The sequence below is a fragment of the Cottoperca gobio genome, chromosome 7 (genome assembly GCF_900634415.1).
Source record: "Cottoperca gobio chromosome 7, fCotGob3.1, whole genome shotgun sequence".
Lineage (NCBI taxonomy): Eukaryota > Metazoa > Chordata > Actinopteri > Perciformes > Bovichtidae > Cottoperca > Cottoperca gobio.
In genome coordinates this window covers 3,848,502-3,874,244 of record NC_041361.1, presented here as the reverse complement: position 1 = coordinate 3,874,244, position 25,743 = coordinate 3,848,502, and the positions used below count along the sequence as shown (strand labels likewise).

The following is a 25,743-nucleotide window of genomic DNA, read 5'->3' as shown; positions in this document are numbered from 1 at the left end:
AACTTCTATTTTTGTAACTCATTGTCATCAAAGTATTGATTAAAGCAAACAAACTTTATAATCAGTCCTTGAAAATCAAGGTTGAGGGCTTGAAAAGACAAATATATCACAAAAAAACTAACATAAAACATTAATAGAAAAGATTCGATACATGTAAACACGGTAGGGGGAGAGAGAAATGACACAAACAGGAGAAAGCTTCTTCAGCAGCTCGGAGTGTTGTTGCTGACAGCAATACTTGCAGCAGGTTGGAGATGCAGGCGAGGTGTCTTCTAGTGGGAGGTGCTAACAGACCTGATCATTCTCATCCATGCTTACACTGCTCTTACGACTGCTGTCCTTTGAGGTGTCTGGGGAGACGGACGAGAGCAAAGGGTCCCCCCCTCTCACTGGTGTCAAGGTGTCTTCCATGAGGATGTCGTTGAGTTTGGAGCCCAGCTTGCCGTGAACGCTGTAGTGACCCTCTGGGTAGTTGGAGTGGCCTTCGTTTAGCTCCAGCGTGCTGGCCGGTTCTGGAGTGCAGGCCGGGTGGTGTTGGTGATTGGGGTGGCGCGTGTACAGGTCCTGGCGACAGTCCTCCAGAGCGGTCTCCTGCTTAATAGACCGGGCAGCAAGTTCGGCAGCGCAGAGTGCTGAAGACGTGATGACCAGACCGTGAGCCCGCGCCTGCATCTCTAACTCCTGCAAAACCAGAGACAGACACACACACACAGGCTAGTCAGTGAAGAGTTACATTCTCTGACAATATATCTATCACATGTACCCCAGGTTAGCAGAGGTGGTCATTCCTGGTGCTTTTTGTGTTTTAAATCCCCACCTGACTGTGACTGACTGAGCCGTTTGCCTTCACTTTTCCCACTTGAGAAAACTTCAGATGGTTTTCTTTTCCCCCCCTGATACTGCTGCTCTAAATAATTACCACGACGCAAATCCGCAATGCAATTAATCAATCAATGTCCACTGAGCCAAATCCCAAAGATCCTGACACCTCCTGTCGTGTGATCAATTAGTTACAAGATGCTCTTAACAGCCGTCTCCCTCCTCTAGTACGTGGCCTCTGCTGTGCGCTCATTCTCCCTGAAGCTTGACTTATTTCATACTAGTGTAATCATTTCTTTTGACGTTAGTGGAAGCACTACACACGACACAAACCGTGGTTCTCCTTGTAATATTATTATCAAAGTAAATAGGCTTGGCTATGATGCCTTTACTCTGTGACTAACTTCCAATCACTACTCATCATGAAAGTTTGTTTACCTGTATCCTCAACAACAGATGTCGATTGGCATGCTCGAGCTTCTTCTGCCGAGTCTCCAGCTCCTTGGCCCTCAGCTGTTCCCGCTGTAGTCTCCTTATGTAGTCCACTGATGCCTTTAGGATTGTGCCTTTGTTCCAGCGCATGTCCCTGAAAATCCCAGAGGAGGCATTATTTGTCCATCCTACACACAGTCTCTTAGATCCTTTAGTTCTGATGTCAGACAATCAGAAATAAGCCATCTCTACTCAACAATTTATAGGTTTTTAGTAGACTATAATACACCACTCACTACTATTAGCTCTGCTCAGTTAGAGAATCAAAACACTGATGAGAATAATGAGGAGGAGCAAAGTGGCTCCGGAGGTCAGAGGTGACCAGCAGTTCCCCAGAACTGAATGCAGCATCGTAAATGTGGACAGGGGAGGTCACTGAGATCATAAGCAGTCAAAAGGATGACCCCAGGCTCCCTGAAGAAATCAAGGTTGCAGTGGAAGTTTTGCAGGAGTAAAATCGATCTTTACTAAACGGGAAAAATCTGCATCTCCAACAAATATGCTGATGTGTTATGGTTTTAGGTTTGAAGTAGTCAGAAGCCTTAAGGGCAGATATAGATTTCTTATGCTAACAAGCACATGTACCTTTGTCTTTTCTTATTTATTATGTGTTAGCGATTATAAGAACTATGTTGAGCCATGTCTGTTTGTAAAAGGTAGTCTCTGAGTGTGTGTGTTTGTAGGTATATGTGTGGGTGGAGCACACAGCTGGGGTTTAGCAAAACAACCATGGGTGGATAGACATAACAAAAGGGGTTATTGGGATCTTCCCAGAGCCACAGGCAGGGGCAGAGGAAAAGAAGAGTGAGCTTTAAGAGGTGCTTTTATGTGTCAACACGTGCAAAACATATAATTTAATACACCCATAATCTGACCAATCAGATGACTAATTTTGTGTGTGATGTATATTTTATGTGTGTTTCAGAGGTCATTCCTTTAACATTAATTATGTAGAACCAACAGATATGTGAAAGGTCCATTGATCACATTTAAAAATAAATACACTGGATGGGTTATAAAATGTAACATGAGGATTCAACAGTGAATTAATCAAGTTGGTAGCATCCTGTCTTTTTGTACAACATTACAAAGAGGGGATTTTGTATTTAAAAGACAACTTCATTTGTCCGACTCTAATGACTAATGAAGCCTCAGAACAGGTATTACATCCTATATTAGATTGATGGCCAGACTGGGTTTTTATAGTAGCCAGTAAATCTAGTACAACCACAAGATGAATCACTTATCTGTATATATGCATTTCTTCCTCTATTATTTTCTTTTTAGGCCTTTTCTTCTTCTTTTAAGTGACAAATGGTGAGTCTAGTTGTCAAGGAACGTTACTAATTATGTTTTGTAAATCCGTCTTGAATAAGAAATGACGTAAAAAAAAGAAGTAGAATGAATAAGATAAGTATCTTACGGGTCATTGGATTTAGGAATTAAAGTTCCCAATTCCTTGATTCGATCATTGATGTTAAACCGTCGTCTTCTTTCAACTAAAGGAAGAAAAAAAAGGAGCGAAATAATCCAGGATTAGCTGACGGAACACACTTTTCATTATTTCTTATGGAGTAACAAAGAAAATGACAATGACACATGTATAGAGTTGTAATTAAGAGCAATTAAAACTCACTTAGATTATGGTTATCCTTCTTCTGCCTTTCCTTTGCCATCGCTCTTACTTCTGATTTCAGAAATAAAAGGTTTTTGATTAATTCATATAATCAACAGTGCAGTGCGAGTATACAAAATGAGCTGGAAGCTAATGAACCATACGCACCCACAGGGAACCCTTCAGGCCTTTGATAATTGTCAAATTTGCCACATGATCCAGATTTATCCAGCATATGCATGATGGCCGGGGATTGTGAAACTGTGATAAATAATATCAAATAGGCAGAATAGATATAAATACATTGAAAAACATGTTAATTATGCACAGTTCCCACACAGAGGAGGATTACATGTATACAACGTGACACTATGGGCTGCACTGGAGAGTAAAGCTGTGTATGTTTAGTTTGAGCCTTGATGTTTTCCATACAATAGAGAAGCTGGATGGTTATTACTGGTTATTTTCACAGATCTGTAAACATTTGATGTGTGTTAATGACAGAAGCGTTTGTATGTACCAGAGTATTCCCTTTTGATGTTTGGCAGGTTGGCAGGGCAGGAGTTGCTGATGGCCAGATCTTGCTGGGAAACACCCTGATTACCATACATGTCCATGAGGTTAGCATTCACGGGGATCTGAGGGGACACAGCAAAGACATTAAGCAAAAGACTCCAGGAAGTATTCTCCAAAATGTGTTACTATTTCTTTAAATGTGGGCAAACAGCTAGAGCTTCTTGGTCTTCCTGGTAGTACAGCAGCGACTAGCTTTTCACATTTAAATAACTGTAGCCACTTGTGCCTGGTCTGTATGCAAGACACACACACACACACACACACACACACACACACACACACACACACACACACACACACACACACTCACACACACACACACTCACACTCACACACACACACACACTCACTCACACACACCGTGTTAACCATCTGAAGTCCTGGGTCCATCAGGCCGAGGATGTCATCACTGTAACTGGACTCCAGACTGATAATGTCATCAATGACATCATCCATCTAAAGCAAAACAACATAAGGGCACAAGACACTCAGATAAGTCCGGTTAAATTAATAAAAGTTTGCAAAAAAGGAATATTCCGTGCGTCATTGTGTAAAAACACATGGAGTCACAAGCCGTCACCTCTTTCTCGCAGTTCGAGTTCAGGGTTAGTAAGGCCATAGGGCTGTTGGGGGCGCTGTTACCCGGCCCTGGCGGCATGCCCCCGTGGTCAGAGGACTGGTTGTGGCAGGGCAAGCTCAACACCTGAGAGCCAAGCTTTCCCAGGTAGCGCTTCACCTGCTGCTGCTGGGAGTGCTGGATGTGGTACTTGGTTGGGTTCTCCAGGTGAGTCTGGACCTATTGGAGGGGGAAGTGGCAGGATAGATATTGGATGTGTTCAAGGTTACAGATGCAAATCACAGAAATGGTAAATTCACATAATCCCCCTTTAAACGGCAACTTTATTATTGTTGTAGTGTTCTATTAGATTAAGAAGACGTAAGTATTTCTAGATGTATACATGTTAAAAAGGCTAAATATACTTCAAAGCCTGTCTCTGGTAATCTCTGGTAATGCACAGTACTGACGACGGTAATAAAATAAACTTGGCACAGAGTTCAAATCCGATGATGAATTATGCATTTTCCTTTCATGTTATCTTAAAAGAGTCTCAGTAAGAAAACTGCTTCGACATTTTTTTTCTTGAACTACTACGTTCCGCTTTTCTACAGTTATAGTCCACATATTTGAAGTTAGAAAAATGACATGCACATCCATCTCTGCACTTCCCGGTTATGGATACATTTGATTTCTGTGGATCATTAATCCCTACGCAGCATAACTGATCCAGAAAACCTACTGCGGGCTTAGAAACAAACTTCAAGAGACTGTTTGTCAGACTGTAACACATTTTAAATGGAGCAGAGCTGCTGCATTCCAGCCGGGTCTATATTTAAACCTTCTATCCGTCTATTGCCTGAATTCTTTTGACAGCTTCTGTGGTTTATGAAATAACACAAGTTCATTAGTAAATGTAGAACACAATACCTGTACTACATGCATCATCGTTAGTCTCATACTATCATGTTAATTTCCATGTATAAAAAAAGAAAGAAACACCCCTCAAATAAGATAACTTTAGTTTAAAACATACCTCATAAGGTTGGTATCCAAGCAGCTCAAGCATCATTTTAAATAAACTGATCCGTCCAATTTAAAAACCAAACTTAAAACTGTTTAACTTCTATCTAACGTGCTGTAGCTGCTTCTCTCTTGCGCGCACCAGAAGACTAAGCCTGCTAAGGACAGACAAATCCAGCTCATCTTTTAAAAGACAAGAAAGGCCATTAGTTATGCATATCAGGGAAGCACAATGAGCTTTTTCAAATGTGTGTTGTTTTATGTAAAATCTGAATTTATCACTTGATGTCAGGATGTGCTGCTAACAGTTAGTGCCTTTGTTTTTGCAACGCCACCTCTTTTATTGAAACTTGCCCGGGGCTGTTGCTTTGCCGCATCCACTTTTTTTTTTTTAACCCTGTGGATGCTCGGCATAAGGTCCCCGTTCAACACAGCATCACATAATAAAGTTTCTTGTCTGCAGCTTGCCTCTCGTCGCTGCCTCTAAATGTCATTTATAATAGAGGCATACCGCAGTTTCAAAACCGACGAATAACAGCCCCGGCTACTTAATGTTACACATTTATGTATTTGTTCCGCTTAAGCTCAGAGGATTGTGGTTCATTAACCGAGCTGAGGAGGTCACAGGCATTTGACAACCTCTAAGCTACCTCTGACATTTCCTCTGCTTCTGTGAAAACCCCTTCTGCCTGCACTCGACAGTGGAGATGATATGGTTATTAGAACACGTGGAGCCTGAGAAAAAGAGAAAAGAAATGCATTGCGACGCTCTATTGCTGAGCTTGGACACTCTTATATTCGTGATGATCAAGAAAACTAAATGTGAGTCCACATGTGCACGTTTGTAATCATGTGTATCCTTTGGGGAGTGACGTAGTTTATCACCTGTCACACCTGTCATCTCTGTTGTTGTACATGTCATACATATATATATAAATAAATATTAAGACCAGTCAGGTCACGTCAGGTTATCTGACTTAATTTTCTTTCTGTGACCATTTTGTTTTTTCCACTTCTCACCAGAACAGAGACCCTTTCAGAGTCCATTCTCCATGCTCAGAGACGGTATCATTGTTCTGCAGGGGGGATACTCATGTGAGAGGTGCATTAACATTCATCACGCAGGTATGACGTCATTACAGGGTTGTAAAGTTGACACCACTGAGGGGGACGTATTTACAGCACGTCAATTACTCATTGAGAAGAACCAAGTCATGCTTTGGGCTAAAGTGCCCAATGAGACTCATTACTGTCGGTCTTTACTTTGTTCTCTTCATGGTGTTTAACTCAACTGTATCATCGTCACTGAATACCTCGAGGATCGTTTCCACTGTCAACAGATCATCGAAAGTAACTCAACTCTTCGGCAAATCCATAGTCACCACCTGCATCCAGGCTTTGCTTTATCAAATTTGCATTGTACATTATAGACCTCTGTGACGCTGAGACTGTATATAGACCGAACGCACGTTATGGGCCGCCGAGTATTTAGAAACCTAATCCAGATGGATAATCTTGAGCCATAAATAAGCAATGCACGCGTCTGCATTCACATGGGTAAACAACGGCTAAACAAACCGTTAATGTAACTATTACTATACTACTATAGTATATCAGTTTAGTTTATATAGTATAGTAACTATACTATATAAACTAAACTGTAACTGAATTCAGGATGAGTTATCTGGTAAATTGGCACAAGTCTAATACATCTCTTAACATGTTTTTATTAATTCACAATTTCTATTTAGATTTCTCTCTGTGTTCTTTTATGTTTCTGATCTTTTCGATGAACTGTTCGCTCCATAAAAGTTCAAAAGAAATAATAAAAGTTGACCTTTATTCACAGTCTAAACCCCAAAGATATAAAGATTAATATCAAAGAAGATTAAGAAAAGCAGCAAATATCTCTCTCACTTGAGAAGCTGGAAGCAACACATTTTTTAGCCTCTTTGATTTACAAAAGGTCTTAAACTGATTAACTGATAAAAAATAGTTATAGTTCTAAAAGTAGTTTGTTTTAGCGCTAATTAATTTAAAAGCAAAGAGCAAAACAACGCAAGTAGCCATTTAGCTAAATAATAAGTCAGCAATATATCTGGGAAGTCTTAAATCTTCAGCTGTCTTATTTTTTAAAATATTTAATAACTTTTTAATAAATACTTTGTTGAAACTCAAAACCAAATAGACTGAATACGGGATTTAAAAGTATTCATATTCAATACATTTGAATTAATTGTGTTACAAATGTAATGTTTTGAATGCTATTATTGTTATTTAAGTACAGCCATAAACGCAGCTGCTGTCATAATAAATTAATATTTAGGTTGTGGAAAGACGTACATAAGAAAATAGTCATTCATGTTCGTCATCAGTTGGTTCCTGCCATCATTCCAACACTTGGGGCGTCCCATTGAGGAGGATTACTGACTGCTACTCTGTGTGGGAACAATCGTTATTTTATAGCAGCTGCTTTTCAGAGAAAACACGAGCAGCAACGTCAACTTCTGTTATTTTACCCTGAAAACATGCAGAAAAGAATGCAGTAGTATATACACATATTAAAGTATGGTTTGGTTTCTGTGGTTTCTGACATCGACTGCTTTAGAGGCTCACCTCACGTCGTGCCTCAAGACATTGTTAACTAATAATTAATAGTTCATGAACACATGTGTGCAGTTTTTTCAATCCATCCAGCTCCAAGGCTTTGTTAATACGAGCTATACATAAGCAGAAGCATGCTCAGGGGTCAGGGGTTCCCAACATTGTGGCTTCTTCTTTTGTCTCTTCGTGACCATTTATCACAGGTTGCATATTGTACATGTACAACCACAGCATTATACGAACGCTTTTTTTTTTACAAAGATTAGCAAAAAAGAAAGAAAGGAATTTGTTTAGCAGACATTTGTTTTTTTCTCCCTACTTTCCTAATCATCTCACGACCCCTAACTTTTATCTTATGACCCATTGGAAAGCGCTGCTATACGCACACACGCACACACGCACACACGCACACACGCACCCATAGAACTGATAGCTATTAAAATAGACACAACCACAATGTACAAAGGATTACTGTAGGAGCTCCATATAACTGTCTATCGCTCTGTCTCACACACTGGTCCACAGGCTTTATGTGCACAAGACAAATTAAAAGACGCCTAAACGAACAAATCCCAGTATGACTATATACACCTAATATTTCAGTAGATGTTACAGTTGGGTGTCAGTCTGTAAAGTCTTGAAACCTATTAATCATCTAAGGCAAGGCTTCATGAAATCATGTTCACAATCCTCTAACCTTTTATAGATTGAGTGATTCATCGAGGAACAGGCAGCAGGTTTGTCGATAATGATCATTTCATTATTTTTCTTTGCTGGTTTCAGCTTCTCAAATGTGAGGATTTGCTGCTTTTCTTTGTCTAATAATCAGAAATCCTTTATTAGTCCCACAACGGGGACAGTTAAGTGAATATCTGTTGCTCTATTTCCTGACTCTAAAGACCAAATGATTCTTCAATCAGTTGAGAGAATAAACAGATAAATTAATAAACGTAAATAATCGTCAGTCACAGTCCTAAAATCTGTATGGTATCCATACATTACATAAAAGACCTCTTACATCTACTTAACCAGCTGAAGCATTAGCTTTGTCTACATTCAAATGAGTGGTTTCTCAAGCTTGTTTTTGTCCTGAGGGATTTCCTAAATGATCACACATTATTAGATGAGCTCACTGCTCTGAGTTCATTATAGTCCCCTGGAGGCCACAGACCTCAGGCCGGAACATCCTGGCCTTGTCAATACATACTGTAGCTTTTGTTAGGGTGAAAAAGTATCTGTTTTCAAAGACAGAAAAAAGGATCCTTTTCATGCTGTGTTTACAAAAGTGGGCACATCTGAACAGACTGGTCTTCTTCAGGGTCTTTGTCACTGAATTCAGAGTGTGTATAAGGAGTCTAAACACAGTGCTGTGCACATACAAGCATTGGTTTAAGTGCTAGATGCACAGTGATACATCTCTAATGCTAATCATTCCGTTTGTCAGCTTGTGTAATAGCCAATGGGCAGAACAATGGATTATGGAGAGATCTTAGCGCCAGCAGGACTTGAACTTTACTTTGTCCAACTTCCCCTAATGTACTCTTTCTAAAAGCTACCGTTTGGAAATGTGATGTCAGCTGCTAATTCACAGCAACTGCAACCACAGCAAACAAGACAGCTTGTTGTTTATCAGCTCGTTTTTTTAGCCTTCGACAGCCCCGAGGGCATGGGCTACATAACCATCAAAAAGAGTCTGAAACACTCTGCAAAAACACGCACAAAGCGGACTGCTGTGCTGCGAGAGGACGCAGGGTGAGAGCTGACAAACACTGATCTGTATTTCTTCTTACTTGCATGCTTTGGGCATTCCATGACGGTCCTACCAGGATACATTAACAAGAATGCTCCCATTTGCTATGCAAGGCCAGAAGAATAGGCCACTTTGTCTCACAGTTAAGCCGCTAACGTGCTCTGTGGAAGTTGCAGACATCAACTGTGATGCTAATGTGAGCAGCGACATCAGAGCAGGAGAGGACCACAGGTTGCTCTGATGTAGCCGCTCACATTAGCATCACAGTTGTGTAATTTGTCGTGCTATTATGCAACAACATGACAAATTACCAACGTCATTTTAAGGTTAGCCTTAAAGGTTTAGAAAATGGGTTCCGACCGTGTGGTTTACTGTTTTACACACTTACATGTGCAGCTGTAATAATTAGAACACTAATAATACTATGACTTAATGTATTAAGCAAAATTGGATAATGTAGAAAGCAATGCACGTAGACTATGACTACACTGCACAATAAATACGTTAACACAAACATAAAGTATAATGTCATATTTCTTTTTTTGATTAAAGATTTCAAAAAGGGCATTTCTCTCAAGTGTCTCGTTGCATTAAACTCACAAGTGAACCGACATGACACGTCTTTGTGGCATCTTTGTATACTTTCTGATGCGTACTGGTCACGAGCTTCACCGACGGTATAATCCAAAAGAAATGTACATTTTGTACAGGGTTGACGAGCACTTTGTTCTTTTCATCCTTTGAAAAAGAAATCATTTTTTAACCCTTTTAGGAAGTTATCCAACATAAATTTCAAAGCAGTGTTTTTTCTCCTCTTAAATGTGCCGTGGAATGAAGGCAGTGGGGGCTAATTATGAGCATTCTTCGCTGAATTAGTGTTCGGTGTGTGGTAAGGCTGTGCTCGCCTTTGTCTTGATCCCTTAACTGATCCCTTACTTATTCTCCAGAAGGTCAGAGGTCACTTGGTTAATTAAGGGTCCAATCAGTCTTTAGATAAACTCATCTGAGCTTAATGTTTGCACTTTTTTAAGTTCCACCAGCTCTGCCTGGTACCCCTGAGCTTTTTGTGGACTCTTGCTAATCTACCCACAGACAGGGGAGTAGGTTAACCCAGCTCAACAGCGCCAAGCTGGAACGGCCTTTTCCCTTTCAGGACTTCAGTCAATGAAGAATGTCTGTAAGCTCTCGCTAAAGCAGAGAAATTACTCTAACTTGATGTATTGTACACAGGGCGAGGGTTTGGGGAGGGGGTGCCTTAAACCTCTCAAAGAGCTGCAGATTATGGAGAGTAAGTAATGTTTATGCTGCATGAGCAGGGCAATGTTTTCAATGGAGATACTGTATTTGTCCTTCGCTGCTGGACCATGCCACACACATCCAGGGTGATGAAAGTGTGGCTGAGCAAGTAACCATGAAATATCTGATTGTGTTGTGGATGGATTTAGATCAACACAGATTACTCAACAGCCCGCAGTTAGTAAATCAGTATTTTATACTACACCTAATGTGAGGTTAAACAATTCAATCTTTGATGTGTACTCTTAACAACAGCTTACAATCTGCAGCACACACAGTCTGTATAACAGATATATTATCTGTCCGAATGCAATATTTCATCATCACGTTCTCTCAGACATCTCAGCATGTCTGAGAGAACTCACTCGAACCTTTTTGATGTTGTAGAAAAGTCCGATTTTTGGGCACAAAAGTATTTTAAATGTGTAGATACCATCTTGAGAAAGTCCCACATAGTGCCACGTATTTTTTCCAGTGCATGGGAAGAGTGCGTCGATGACTGCACAGCCTTTCAAATGAAATAAAGTGAAAATTGAGGCCAAAACTAAAAAAGCTTAATATGTTTCTTTCTCTAAACTTCCACACAGGAATATGCGGGTATGCACGTGTCCTCATGACAAACTGCACAAACACTTTCGTCACCTTTTGTAATAATGTAAAAACTAAATACTAAATTGAAGCAACTCACTTTTTAGTTTTGTCAGGAAAACAAAAACTAAATCTTTGTTTTCTGCAAATCAAGCCGAGTCATTAAGGACTGAATTAAAGGAACAAAAAAGACTAGATGTGACCACAACAAAGCAATAACACAGAAATTATGATGCACATGTTCACCGCCACACAACACTGCAGAAAACACTTCTATTGATATTTCTAACTTTGTGAAAACACATAGAGAAGACAAACGGGAAAACTTACCAAAGCTTGTTAAATTATCCCTCAAACAAAACAGTGCTTACTCGTACAGAAAATCTCAACGGTCTCCTGTCCCTCGGACTGCCAGGGAATCAAAGCTATGAAAAGATGTGAATCTAGCTGAGCAAATAGGATTAAAGATGGCTAAATCCAAATGGCTGGAAGCACAGCATGCATTAAAGAGGAATTCTCTCAGGAAAGATAATCCCCATATACGCATTTTAACACACTTCACTCACTCCTGTGTTTTTTTACACACAGTCATAGTAAAACCACGATTGCCACACACACGCACCCACACACACACACACACCAATAGAATCTATTAATACAGCGCTGCCTGGCCCATTCAGACTGCATCCATGACACATGCAACTTCTAATTCCAGAGGTGGAAACTTTATACATGTCAGCCTGCTCATCATACAAGCTGCCATATATTCCTTTTCTTTTCCTACCACTACAAGCTAGAACCACGGTTGTTTACCTTGAGCACCTCCATTGGCACCTGGGCAGCAGGCGGTAAACTAGCAGATAAACTGACATTGATGGCAGGGGTCTGGGCCGCCGTGGTTTGTGGGTAATGGGAGGCCTCTTGTTGCCGCCTGCTCCCGCCGCTCCTGCTCCTGAAGCTGCTCCCGCATCAGTTGCTGCCGCAGCAGGATGCGTGATGTCATGGCCGAGGAGCTCAGCGGGGGCTTGGAGGAGCCGTGCTGGTCCGACGGGCTGCAGCAGAGGGGAGAGAGATGCCAGATGAATGAACAGAGACAGTGAGGGATGTGAAGATAGTGAGGGACAGAAGAGGGGTGGAATTGAGAGGTGAGGTGAAGATAGGCGAAAAGACAGAGTGATAACAGAGAGAGGGTAGAGAGAGGTCAGACAGGGAACGAAAGGTCAAGCAGAAGAGATGAGAGAGGAGAAAGATTAGAGCGCAGGAAAGGTAGAAGAAGATGAAGGGAAGGTTAATATGAGGATGAATAAAGGGGCAGAGATCAAAAGGAACATCTTAACTGTCGGGCTGCAACGAGTCAGATACCCTATTAATCGTTACAGTCATTTTTAAAGCACAAACATTTGCAGGTTCCATTTCTGATAGTAAATGAAAAGTGTTTGAGTTTTGGACAGTTGGTCGGACAAAACAAGCTCTTTGAAGACGTAGTTTTGGCTCTAGGGAATTAGGATTTGTTGGGATCTTTTAACATGTCATATATAATCAAGAAAGTAGTTAATGAATTAAAATTGCAGCCCGGTTTTTCTGCATTTTATAAAGATATATACTACAAATTAAACTACTTCAGCATCAAAGCATCAATTAAAATGCAATTTTAAAACAGCTGAACTATCTGCTTTTAGAGAGCAGCTGCACTCTCAAAGCCTTTTTACATTCTCAGAATTAAACACAGAAAAGAGGAACAGGTTTCATAAAAGGTTGCTTCAGTTTTCCCACTGTCTTAAATTTAGACGGCGGCTCCCCAGACAGAGCCCTGCGGTCCTAAAATAGAGAGACTCTGCTGAAGCAGAAGTTGTCGGGATGAAGCCTTCAGCGAGGGAGCGATCCATTTGATAAAACTCAGTAAAACGTCTGGCCAATCCAGCTGTGCAGTAATCGCACTAATTAGCCATTGGAGTCAAACACAGCTTCGGTCTACAGCGTATTCAGTGGGTGTTGAGCCCTCAACATACCATAATTCTCCCCCCAGTGCTGCATATAATCTCATTGTCTGATACCACACCCACTGAACCCTGCACAAGAGCAAGAACATGCTAACAAAACCACATTTTCGGACCATTATCTACAGTCAAATAAGATTACACCCAGCGCTTTAAAAGAAGCGCTCTCATTCATTCCTGAACACAATGCTGACACAGATGAATTGATTATTGATCCTGGATGAATCAATTAACAAGTAGTTTAATGAGTGGATTACAGCAGAACAAAGATGGTAGTTTGGTCTCTGAAAGTGCTGCAACAGTTTGAGACTCTTAAACCTTTTTCTTTTTGTTTTGTGTCAAGTTTCTTTGTACTTCATCCAGGACATAGAATCAGGTTTAGTGTTAATATACATAATTCCTTCGTCTGTGTGGCGATTGTGTTCTCTTTCATCCCCTCAGTTTCAAACAGGAGTTTCTGGATCTAATGTTAAAACAGCTCTTTTTTTGTTTTGTTCATTTCCACTGCCCGAGCCGAGTCCTTTTATTTGTTCTTTCTTCCTTGAATCTGTTTCACTGTTTCACTGCTTCACTGTTTCACTGCTTCACTGTTTCACTGTTTCACTGTTTCACTGTTTCACTGTTCACTGCTTCACTGTTTCACTGTACTGTTCACTGTTTCACTGTTTCTGCTTCACTGTTTCACTGTTTCACTGTTTCACTGTTTCACTGCTTCACTGTTTCACTGCTTCACTGTTTCACTGTTTCACCGCTTCACCGCTTCACCGTTTCACCGCTTCACTGTTTCACTGTTTCACTGCTTCACTGTTTCACTGCTTCACTGTTTCACTGCTTCACTGTTTCACTGTTTCACTGCTTCACTGTTTCACTGCTTCACTGTTTCACTGTTTCACTGCTTCACTGCTTCACTGTTTCACTGCTTCACTGCTTCACTGCTTCACTGTTTCACTGCTTCACTTTTTCACTGCTTCACTGCTTCACTGTTTCACTGCTTCACTGTTTCACTGCTTCACTGCTTCACTGTTTCACTGCTTCACTGTTTCACTGCTTCACTGTTTCACTCACTGTTTCACTGCTTCACTCTTTCACTGCTTCACTGCTTCACTCACTGTTTCACTGCTTCACTGTTTCACTGCTTCACTGTTTCACTGTTTCACTGCTTCACTGTTTCACTGCTTCACTCACTGTTTCACTGCTTCACTGCTTCACTGTTTCACTACTTCACTGTTTCACTGCTTCACTGCTTCACTGTTTCACTGTTTCACTGCTTCACTGTTTCACTGCTTCACTGCTTCACTGTTTCACTGCTTCACTGCTTCACTGTTTCACTGCTTCACTGTTTCACTGCTTCACTATTTCACTGCTTCACTGCTTCACTGTTTCACTGTTTCACTGTTTCACTGCTTCACTGCTTCACTATTTCACTGCTTCACTGCTTCACTGTTTCACTGCTTCACTGTTTCACTGCTTCACTGCTTCACTGTTTCACTGCTTCACTGTTTCACTGCTTCACTGTTTCACTCACTGTTTCACTGCTTCACTGTTTCACTGTTTCACTGCTTCACTGCTTCACTCACTGTTTCACTGCTTCACTGTTTCACTGCTTCACTGTTTCACTGTTTCACTGCTTCACTGTTTCACTGCTTCACTCACTGTTTCACTGCTTCACTGTTTCACTGTTTCACTGCTTCACTGTTTCACTGTTCAACTGTTTCACTGCTTCACTGTTTCACTGTTTCACTGCTTCACTGTTTCACTGTTTCACTGCTTCACTGTTTCACTGTTTCACTGCTTCACTGTTTCACTGTTTCACTGCTTCACTGTTTCACTGCTTCACTGTTTCACTGCTTCACTCACTGTTTCACTGCTTCACTGTTTCACTGCTTCACTGTTTCACTGTTTCACTGCTTCACTGTTTCACTGCTTCACTTCACTGTTTCACTGCTTCACTGTTTCACTGTTTCACTGCTTCACTGTTTCACTGCTTCACTGTTTCACTGTTTCACTGCTTCACTGTTTCACTGCTTCACTGTTTCACTGTTTCACTGCTTCACTGTTTCACTGTTTCACTGCTTCACTCACTGTTTCACTGCTTCACTGCTTCACTGTTTCACTGCTTCACTGTTTCACTGCTTCACTGCTTCACTGTTTCACTGCTTCACTGCTTCACTGTTTCACTGCTTCACTGCTTCACTGTTTCACTGCTTCACTGTTTCACTGCTTCACTATTTCACTGCTTCACTGCTTCACTGTTTCACTGTTTCACTGTTTCACTGCTTCACTGCTTCACTATTTCACTGCTTCACTGCTTCACTGTTTCACTGCTTCACTGCTTCACTGTTTCACTGCTTCACTGCTTCACTGTTTCACTGTTTCACTGCTTCACTGCTTCACTGTTTCACTGCTTCACTGTTTCACTGTTTCACTGTTTCACTGCTTCACTGTTTCACTGTTTCACTGTTTCACTGCTTCACTGTTTCACTATTTCACTGTTTGCGCTTCAACCCAACAGTTGTTTCATTTCCTTTTTCTTGTTTCCAGTTCAAATCTTTTGAATTGAATTCCTTCAAAAAAGTCTAAAATGTTCAAACACAGATGACTACCATAAAAGTATTTGAATAGATGTTGATCAGCTTTATGCTTTTTACCATATAACTTCTGAAATAGGGCTTTTAATGTCAAAGGTAAAGAAAAGTACTGTTTTGTGGTACTTGTACTTTACTGAAATATTTCCATGGTATACTTTATACTACAATTCTGAGGCAAATAAAGTAGTTTTTCCTTTTATATGTTATATACTACACATGTTATTACGGATTATATTGGGTTTCCCAGCAGTACTTAAAATAGTCCCACCTCTACCAGCTGCAACATTAAAGTGATGTACACATTAATACATATAATCCATAACATCTATTATTCTGAAATAGTATTTTTACTTTTGGTACTTAAAATATAATTTGATGCAAGTACTTATGTAGTGAGCAAAGTATTGAAAATATCAGCTTTGCAAATGTTTGATGAAACAGATTCAACAAGTTGGTTTGACCTCAAAGATACACACAATGTGTTTTGATAAGAAACAGTGAATATAAGTTTAGTTTGTTAACAATAAAACTCCACAGGACACCTTTAAATAGTAGCCACTGCGAACAGCCTGCACCTGTCCTCTGTGTGCACACCAGGATGCTTACTTTTATGGAGGTAGTAAAAATATAAAAATGACAGCCTATGCTGTTCCTAGTTTGAACTTTAGTAGTGTTGGTTATGACTCTTGTGGTGACTATTGCTACTCACAGCCACTGAGTGATTCTTAAACTGGATAGAAACCAGTTAGGATGCAGTGAACTCAATGTAGACGGCTTCTGTAGCTTCCAACACTGTTTATTCTTATAATATACAATATAAACAAAGCAATATCAATAGTGTGTGCATGCACGCTCAAAGGCTGTGTACCCATCCCAGAGCTCACCTTTCTGCTCCCCTACACCACCCAGTGTTCAAAAATAATATTACAACAGAGAAACAAATGATCCATACACATATATAACGTCTGCAATACTTCTGAGGAAAACTTCTTCACACCCTTACAGGCCCTCAGAGCGAATACACCCTCTATGTCACAACAACAACAACAACAACAACAACAACAACAACCTAAAGTTGTAGAAGTGAAGAGAAGACAGGATCCACCAGATTCTGTCTCCACACACACACACACACACACACACACACACACACACACACACACACGCTTGATACAAACACCGATATTTACCAGAATTAAAGCCTAACATATGTATAATAATACGAGCAGCTCTGTGAGGCCGAGTTTTGAGCTCAATTCTTACAATGACAATTTTGACATGCTTCACCATTTGAGTTTAGCTTGTTAGCATGCTAACATTTGCTAAGTGGCACTAAGCATACATCTAGGGGGAACATTGTTAACTTTGGATGTAATTGGTCATAAACTATAAAAATATAAATGTTGACCTGCTGGTGGCGCTAGAGGAAAAGTGAGGGTGTCATTAAAGTTATTAGGATTCATCTTGTGGGAATCATTTTAATGGTCTGGCATGTACTGAGCGGGACACTTTACAGTTTTATTATAAACAATTCTGTACAGGAATTTCTTGTCACTAATCAGCTGACATATAAATCAATATAGCTAATCCAGCTAATATCCAGCCAGTAAAATCAGCCATGTTGATGTATTGATCAAAAATCTTACAATATTAACCCCATCATCGTCTGGAGAGTTTAATTACACTTGCATAATTACAGGAAGTCAATCCCAGAATGTTTCCAAATAAAGGTTTGTATCACAGAGATCTAGAGTTGTATCACCTCATGGTTTTCTTTAATACGTTCCTGATGATCAGAGTGTGTGTGTGTGTGTGTGTGTGTGTGTGTGTGTCTGTGTGTGTGTGTGTGTGTGTGTTGTGTGAGTGTGTGTGTGTATGCATGAATGACCAGAAGCCTCTCTACAAAGCTAAGCTCCACCTCTATCTCTCTGCTTCTTCCTCTCAACTGTTTGGTGGCTTTTTGCCAAACCGACCACTGAAACACATATAAAGCTCCTTTGTCCCTTTAAAAAACAAATAGCTTTTTCACTCTTGTGTGTGTGTGTGTGTACTCCTCTCATGTTTGTGTATCTCAAAGAGGGAAAAAAACAAAAAAAACAATGGCTGTACAGTGCTGAAGAGCCCCACCCACCCACCTCATGATTCCTCTGATTCGTCTCACTACTCTACTCCATCACACTCCATTATTAGTTATATTATTAGTCTTTGATGAAGGTTTGCCTCACAGCAAACAGGGAAATCAAGTAGCTTTGCATCCAGAGACAAGACATGGTAAGAGACAATGTTCAGTGCAGCAACAGTCAAAACACAGATCTGTAGGACAAATAATGTGCAGAACAGACAGAGTGCACCACTAGTGCAGAATGAAGCTAATGGCTCTGCCTAATGGACAATAATGGCATAACAACAACTTCCTCTAAAAACTAAATGGCATTACATTAAGAACAGCATTTATTTTATTACTCTTTTGTGATCATCTAAACGAAAAGGTGAGAGAAATCTTCAAAGTGACACCAAATCTTCATTAGTGTTTAAAACTAATAACTAATTATGATGTTGATTATTAACCAGAACCAGTTTAAACTATTCAACACAAAGCACACTGCACAGAGAGAAATCTGCTGAAGCTATGATTGTATATACTTCCCACACATAGCTCTGTGCACACTGTCCTTCATGTGTACAATGTGTAGCAATACAAAATCATGCCTTAACACATGCAAGCATGCTGAGCCGCCATACTCACAAACAGTCAAATGAGCGGGGTTTGTACACTTGCACTCCTACGGCCTCCATATTTATTTGAAGGTGCACTACCCGCCCTTGGAGAGCAATGAAAGTCATGCTGGTGGTGCAGCGCTGAAAGTGTGTCAGAGGTGGGAGGATCCGGGGCCCGGCCTGGAATCTCCAATCGCCACACAGAGTCCCAGACAGAGGACCAGCCCCGTCCAGTGCAACAGCAGAGGAGAGGGCACTGGTAACACACTGCCCATCAACATGCTGCTTTAAAACCACGCAGTTACTGTTTCACATGTGTCATCACTGTTTGTATTTATTAAGGACTGCAAGTAATGAAGTATATTACTGTCAACAAGGTCGCTGAGAACAACCTGTCCTGTGAAAGTTTTCACATTTCTTTTGATAACAATCTCAGACCTTGATCTCTCCGGTCCAGCATGTCTAAGTAACACAGGCTTCAGGACAGTGTAAACTAAGGCCAACAACTCTAAAGCGTAAATTCTGTCCCTCCTATTGGACAGAATCAAATCTATCAATCTTCAATTTGGTGTGGTCGGCTCATCAAGCAGCTGTGACAAATTGAGAATGTCACACATCTCTTTTAGACTATTTGAATCTTTTGTGAAGCTTTTTACTTCACTTGGATGTATGAGCTTCATTGTGCACAATGTTGTTTGTGCGATGCCAGAAGGCTGTTTTTACACTCATCTGCTGAAAGTTTCTCTGCGCTCACATTACATTCGTGACATCGCAACTAGTTCCAAATGGTCCAGTGTGCCACTCACACACACATGTGGAGACCTGAAGCCTCCAGTGCCCATATCACTGATGACGGCCTTTTCAGTGAAGTATGAAGCATTTTGTGTCAAGTGGAGCTGCAACAATTAGGCTTGTGGATTATTCACATAGAAAATTAAGTGGCAACTATTTTTGTGATGTACTGCTCAGTCATTTTGCAGTTTGAAAACATCTGCTAACTGTTATTGACTAATATCTTCAAATTAAGTTTATATATCTCTGAAAATCATAAGAAACAACCACTGAAACCCAAACATGAAAGGTCATTTCTTTCATCTTTTAGCTCAGTGCACTTTCTCTAAATTATAATTATGGAATTAGGGAAAAAAGATGGAAACACACAATGATTTATGAATATCAAATAGCTATTAAGGGAGTGCAGTGCAAGAACAGTAAGAATGGAAACAACTGTAGCCAAGAAACAAACGCCATCCTGCCACAAGTCCTGTCTCCTTTTGTTTGTCTCTCAGGCTGCAGGTGCCTTGTTCACAGAGTAGATTAGGCCCTCATGGCAGACTACACGACTTCTCAGCTGGAACACCGCTCGGTGATTATGACCCTACATGACAGTAAATTGATCCAGTCGCACTCCCCTGCTGATCACAACACCCCGGCGTGCTGCAGCTGGCATCACCCCCGAGGAGATAGTTACTAGCAAGCAAATCTGAGATAATGGGAAGCATCTGTATGCAATTGTTAAGTCTAGACAACTCATTATTTAGGCTTTGCAACCAGAGTTGAGAGACAGAGAGAGAGCGAGGCAGAGAAGAAAAGAACTGCAACCAGGTAAATAGTTGAACTAAAGCAAAAAAAGGCCAAAAATTTGTCTAAAATAATAATACATTGAGTATATTTGAGTTTCTGATCTGAAGACATCATTTTTAGCTTCAGGAAATTAAATACAAACGCATATTTTTCACAAAATGTCTAAATTTTAAACAATTATTCGAGAAAATAAATCGGCAAATTAATCATTAATTACATTTTAGAAAAATAATAAGTTGCAGCCATGCTACGCTTCTGTGTAGTGCAATGTACTACGCAGTACATGTGATATCAGACAGATATAACTATATTTAAGTGTGTTAATCAATAGAGTGTGTTGTGAACTCAAGTGTGTAAGATACAGACACTCAGATATACAATAGAGAGATTCAATATCAACCCTATTGTTTAACAATAAATGTTTCTGTTTTAATATCATATGTTCTGTGCAGTACAGCACACTGCACACAAGTGTGGGACGCAAGAATGGCATCATTTTACAGGAAATAGTCAAAAATGTGCATCACAATGTCCTAAAAACCAAAGGGGACATCTTTTAAATGTCTTGTTTTCTGCAACACATGGTCAAAACGTCTTACTATCTAAATATAAATATGTCCAAAGCAGCTTAAAATTAATTTAAGAATTATAAATTGCTCTCAGGGAAGCAGCTACACCTGCTCCTCTAGTGAACGAGCCAGTTGCCACTTGGAGCTATAAGGTGCCTAACAATTCTGCTCGTCCATAAACTTAGAATTTAACAATTCAACAAGAATCTCCAAAACAAAATAAGTGTACGTTATTAAAGCATCCAAAGAGATAATCACTTTGTTTCCAGGAACCCAGGACCTGTTGGGATAACTTGAACTTGCCGGGTCTTATTTCTGTACAAACACTCTGCGCCAGGACGGCCTGTTAGAGCTCCTGCTCCCCTCTCCTCCCCTCTCCTCCCCTCTGTGCTTCAACATGGAGAACACAGTATCTCATATACTTCCCTACAGCTGGTTGAGTCCATAAGGTTTTCAGGTGCATGTAACAAAGCTTTGTTGATTAACCTTGAATGTGACAGTAGGAGACGACCAACAAATCAAATCATTCAGAGCTGAAACACATGCCTTCATATTCACACCATAACCATGAAAAGGAGTGAGGGGGGGGAAGAGTGTGTAAATAAGATGGTTTAATAATAAAAGCCCTTGTAAGTCATACTTTAAAAGCAGGACTGTCAAAACACAGGACTACTTGTGCAGTAGCCTATTCACACGCATTAACTGTGCGTTGACATTTCTTAAAAACACATCATAAATCTAAGAGATTTCTTAGAATTTGGTCACAAGGAGCAACTCTTTGTACGAGGAAGCTTCATGAATACGGCCCCTGGGGTACTTTTGTGTCACTCGTGATTTTTCTGCCAAGTATAGCTTCCTGGAGCTGACACTGGTCAGGTGGTCTGTTGCTCCTCACAGGTGCAAGGGGGCGTGGCCTGGAGAACAAAAGGGAAGATGTTTGTTTGGGCCTGGGTCGAAGGACAAACGCTTTTGGAGATATGCAGAGGAGTCATATATGATCCCGGACATGGAAAAAGCCATTTGGCTCTTTTTTTGATGATGGTTCCTCATGTGAGACGTGAGAAGACCATAACAACGGAGCAGAGGGCTGGAAGTCTAGAATACTTCTTCCCAGCTCTATGTCTGGTGAGTTTGATTCTTGCTGCTCCTGAATTATATTTTTGCATTTTGAATGAAGGATCTTTTATTCCATTTTTGTTTTTTGGACATTTGAGTTGGACTATGCAGGCTCTACAAGGAGGACTTATTTGAGTTGAACTAACCTTGTGGACATTACAATTACTTCCTTGTGAACCTATTGTGTGGTTTTCTAAATAAATTGTGTTAAGCCTACATTTAGTACATTGATTCCTAACCTTTGTTATTGTCATGAGTGCTTTTAAAGGCCTTTGATTTTCCTCTTTTTTCTAAATGAATCTTTTTGGGAAAACAAAACAAAAATTACAAAAACTTTCCCAATTGTATTGTGGAATTTCCTCATTTGACCAAGTCTTAACAATAGTTTTTTGAATTATAACTGTAATTAGGCTTAACACTTAAGCTGATTGCTTTAGAGTTTTTGACTAATATCTTTCATCACATGCTGAACAGTGGCTGTGTAATCTTTTCACACAGAAAGCATCGGTCGATGCTCCTATAACCACAATATTTCCAAGCTGAAACCATTCTTTTTCAAGCAATAATTACAATTAACTGGTGAGGATTCGCTTGAACTTAGTGTCTTTTGCGGTTCTGGAAATACTTAGCATCAGGCAAGATGTGTACAGTGTTGTTGCAGTCGCTACTGGTCACCAACAGAGTCTGACAGAGATCACATATTGCTATGATTAATACCTTTTTCCAATGTAGAAGTGTAAAGCAAGTGCTTCAAAAACCCACATGTAGAGGTTAAGATGCAGCAAACTGCAGAACAAGTTGTTCAGAACCAGAACTTTTACTGCAGCCACCACACCTGTCTGTGTCGAGCTCTCTCGGGTCCTGCATGAACCCCTTCACCCTGAGGCATTGCTGTCTAGGATTCCCCGCGGGGGACAAGCTGTCCTGGACACTAACCTTTCATAGCCCTCTGACGCAGCTTTCTGTCACACGGCAGATTTAAATGTAATTATATTCTATTCCCAATATCAGAAAATGTACAATAACTTGTGTTTGATATTGCATTTTGTTCAATATTTCTTCTTATAAAGCCAGTATTTAACCTCAATACTCTTTTTATTCTTATCTAATATTTCCTGACTTCATTTAAAACTGAATATTTGTCAGGCAAAGCTCTTGCTCAGGCCTTTGTGTTTTTATATCACAATTTCCCCCACATGTTAGAAAGCATAAGAATCTCAGGCCTTAATTTGACTTGCATGCAAAGTAAGCCGAAAAAGATTATGATGCCCCGACTCTCAGTTTCAGACTTAACACATCCACTGCTAAATTTATACATCTTATTTACACTGCATAGAAGACTAGTTTCACCGTCTCACGTCTATGTTGGGCACAAAAGTCTGGCACGTCGTCCGCAGCAGACAGAGCGCTCTGAGAAACTGAGAGAGAGTCCGCAATTAAACAAATATATCTTCATATCTTCGGATTTTAAATTTAGAAATGGCAGGGGGGGGGGGGGGGGGGTAGCCATGACAGGACATCACACACCTCCAATAATCCATCAAACTAATAATATCCATGTTACGCAACAACGTGTCACAACACAGTCATCGTGACTATTATTATGCCGGATCATCCTCATGTGATGGGAAGAGGAAGCAGGATACCTTCAATCGAAACAACTGTTCAGACAACTTCACATATTCGAAAGTAAATGGCATGAAATAAAATAATCTTCGCTTGTACTGAGACTGACTGCCACTGCTGCTCAACACAGCTCAGATTGTATGTGTAACAGTATAATGACATTTCACTAATGAAAAAATTAGTTTAAAAAAATGCAGAACTGGGTTAAAGGTTAGGACTGTGCAAGATGACTGTTTTTTTTTTTTTCCTCCCTGAACTGGTGTTTTGGCTGAATTTAGAGGAAAGGAGATAAACTCCAAATCTGCAACAAAACGTCCCGAGGGGGGTGGGGGTGGGGGGGGATAAAAAAAATAACAGGAGTCTACCAAACGTCTGCAATAAGAGCTCTGTCTGAACACAGTGGTGTACTGTCCTCCGTGTGTCTCAGCCTGACAATGAAGCCATGTATTACTACCGCCGCACAACATAACGGAGACGTGCAGACACAAAAATCCAGATAATGAGACACCATTCTGTTAATAGATGTATTGTCGTCACCGTCACACACACACACACACACACACACACACACACACGCACACACACGCAGGCGAAGTGGTGAGTTTCACAACTTCCCCGTTGGATCACAGCTGAAAAGTGTTGTATAATCTATTATAATCACCCAGAACAGGGAGTCATGTCTTTTCATCATCAGTAAAAATAAACCTGGTTATATTTCAGTAACTCAAAATATTCTGGTACTGGTCTATATTTAGCACGCACTAAAATATGACGACATTACAGGTGTTCGTACTTCCTTTTTTAAAGCTTGACAATACTTTTCATTTGCTTTCTTGCAAAGTCAGATGAGAAGATGGATACCACTCACGTCTGTAATATGAAGCTACAGCCTGGCTCTGTTAAAAAAGAAAAGAAAATCCTCCTGAAACCTCTTAAGCTTTCCAATTAACATGTTATATCTTGCTATTTTTGTATTTGTACAGACACTGAAGTGTAAAAATGACAAGTTGAGGTGCTGGAAGGTGGATTTTGTTAGCGTTGTAAACAGCCAGGCTAGCTGTTTCCCCCTGTTTCCAGTCTTTATGCTAAGCTAATTGTCACCTGGCTCCAGCTTCATATTCAACTAACAGACATGAGTGGTATTAATCTTCTTCTCTTACTCTCTGCAACGTATTACCCCTGGACAGATAATTAGTCATTTGATAGCATCTGAATATGACATCAAACAGACATTCCTGACGGCACACTTACTGTGCAGTACTTCCAGGAAAAGGGTGAAAGGTCAAATCCGACCACATAGACCTGACTCAGCTCAATGCTAAATGTTTGGAGAGGCCTCAACGTGTCAAAGCTGAAAATAGCTTTCTGATAAGTCGGTGTTTGTGTTCATGTTCTGAGAAACCATAGGAACCATTAATGTTTTCCACATTTGTGCGATGAACAAGGTTTTGTTTTGTCAGGATTTCGGTTACATGCAGAATTGAATGTCCAGCTTTAGCTATAAATACACAGAAAAGGCAGACACTTGATTCCAAAGAAGATCCAGTCTGTTTACACTACAAGAGCTCTAATCCGCTTCCAACTTAACTGTAAACGTGTTGCAGCGCAGCACATTTCAGAAGAACTCCACTACAACAAGCAGCTGTATCATTAACACTGATGGATTGTATGTACTCAACCACAACTTACTTAAACAATACCACAATATATTTCACAAATCAAACCAGTTATTGTTATCCTGCATATTGCATTTGTCAGAGATATTTATCAAATCCATAATAAACATCAGCTTCAGCAGCATAGCAAACATCAACACACGTGAGGCTGAGCGGCATCTCATTTCAAAACTGACATGTCTGTTCCTCCACAAGCCAATATTTGAAGTTGATGTTGACAAGACAACACCCAAGTGTTGCATAACTTCATGCCAGCAGGATAACCATAAGGGATTAGACGCACATTGAATCCCAGTCCGGAGTTCCGCTCCAGTAACATCTGTGGAGAAAGCCTCATACATGCACGGACTGTGGACAACAACTCAGAAACTCTGCAGCCTAATTATCACCTAAACCTCAAAACCTCTCCAGCGTGGGAAATAACTGTCCACGGCAAAATAACTGACCTGTTTTTCAAGGGTTGACTCTTCAATTCGTAATACGTTTTAGGTTCCTCTTGAAACTCCTCTCCAGCCTCGAAGTCGGGAACTATTCCCGATTCAGACTGCAT

The 25,743-nt window shown here is 40.4% G+C and overlaps 1 protein-coding gene across 1 annotated transcript; it reads right to left on the bottom strand.

Annotated features, from left to right (window-relative positions):
• Positions 1–12: 12 nt before the first annotated feature.
• Positions 13–25,743, bottom strand: LOC115010697 (microphthalmia-associated transcription factor-like). Its single transcript, XM_029435412.1, is given in 11 exon segments — positions 13–681; positions 1,258–1,405; positions 2,735–2,810; positions 2,948–2,998; positions 3,095–3,187; positions 3,447–3,564; positions 3,863–3,958; positions 4,083–4,298; positions 12,133–12,250; positions 12,252–12,371; positions 25,640–25,743. Coding segments are annotated over 11 exon segments (1,536 nt in total). The 3' UTR covers positions 13–285.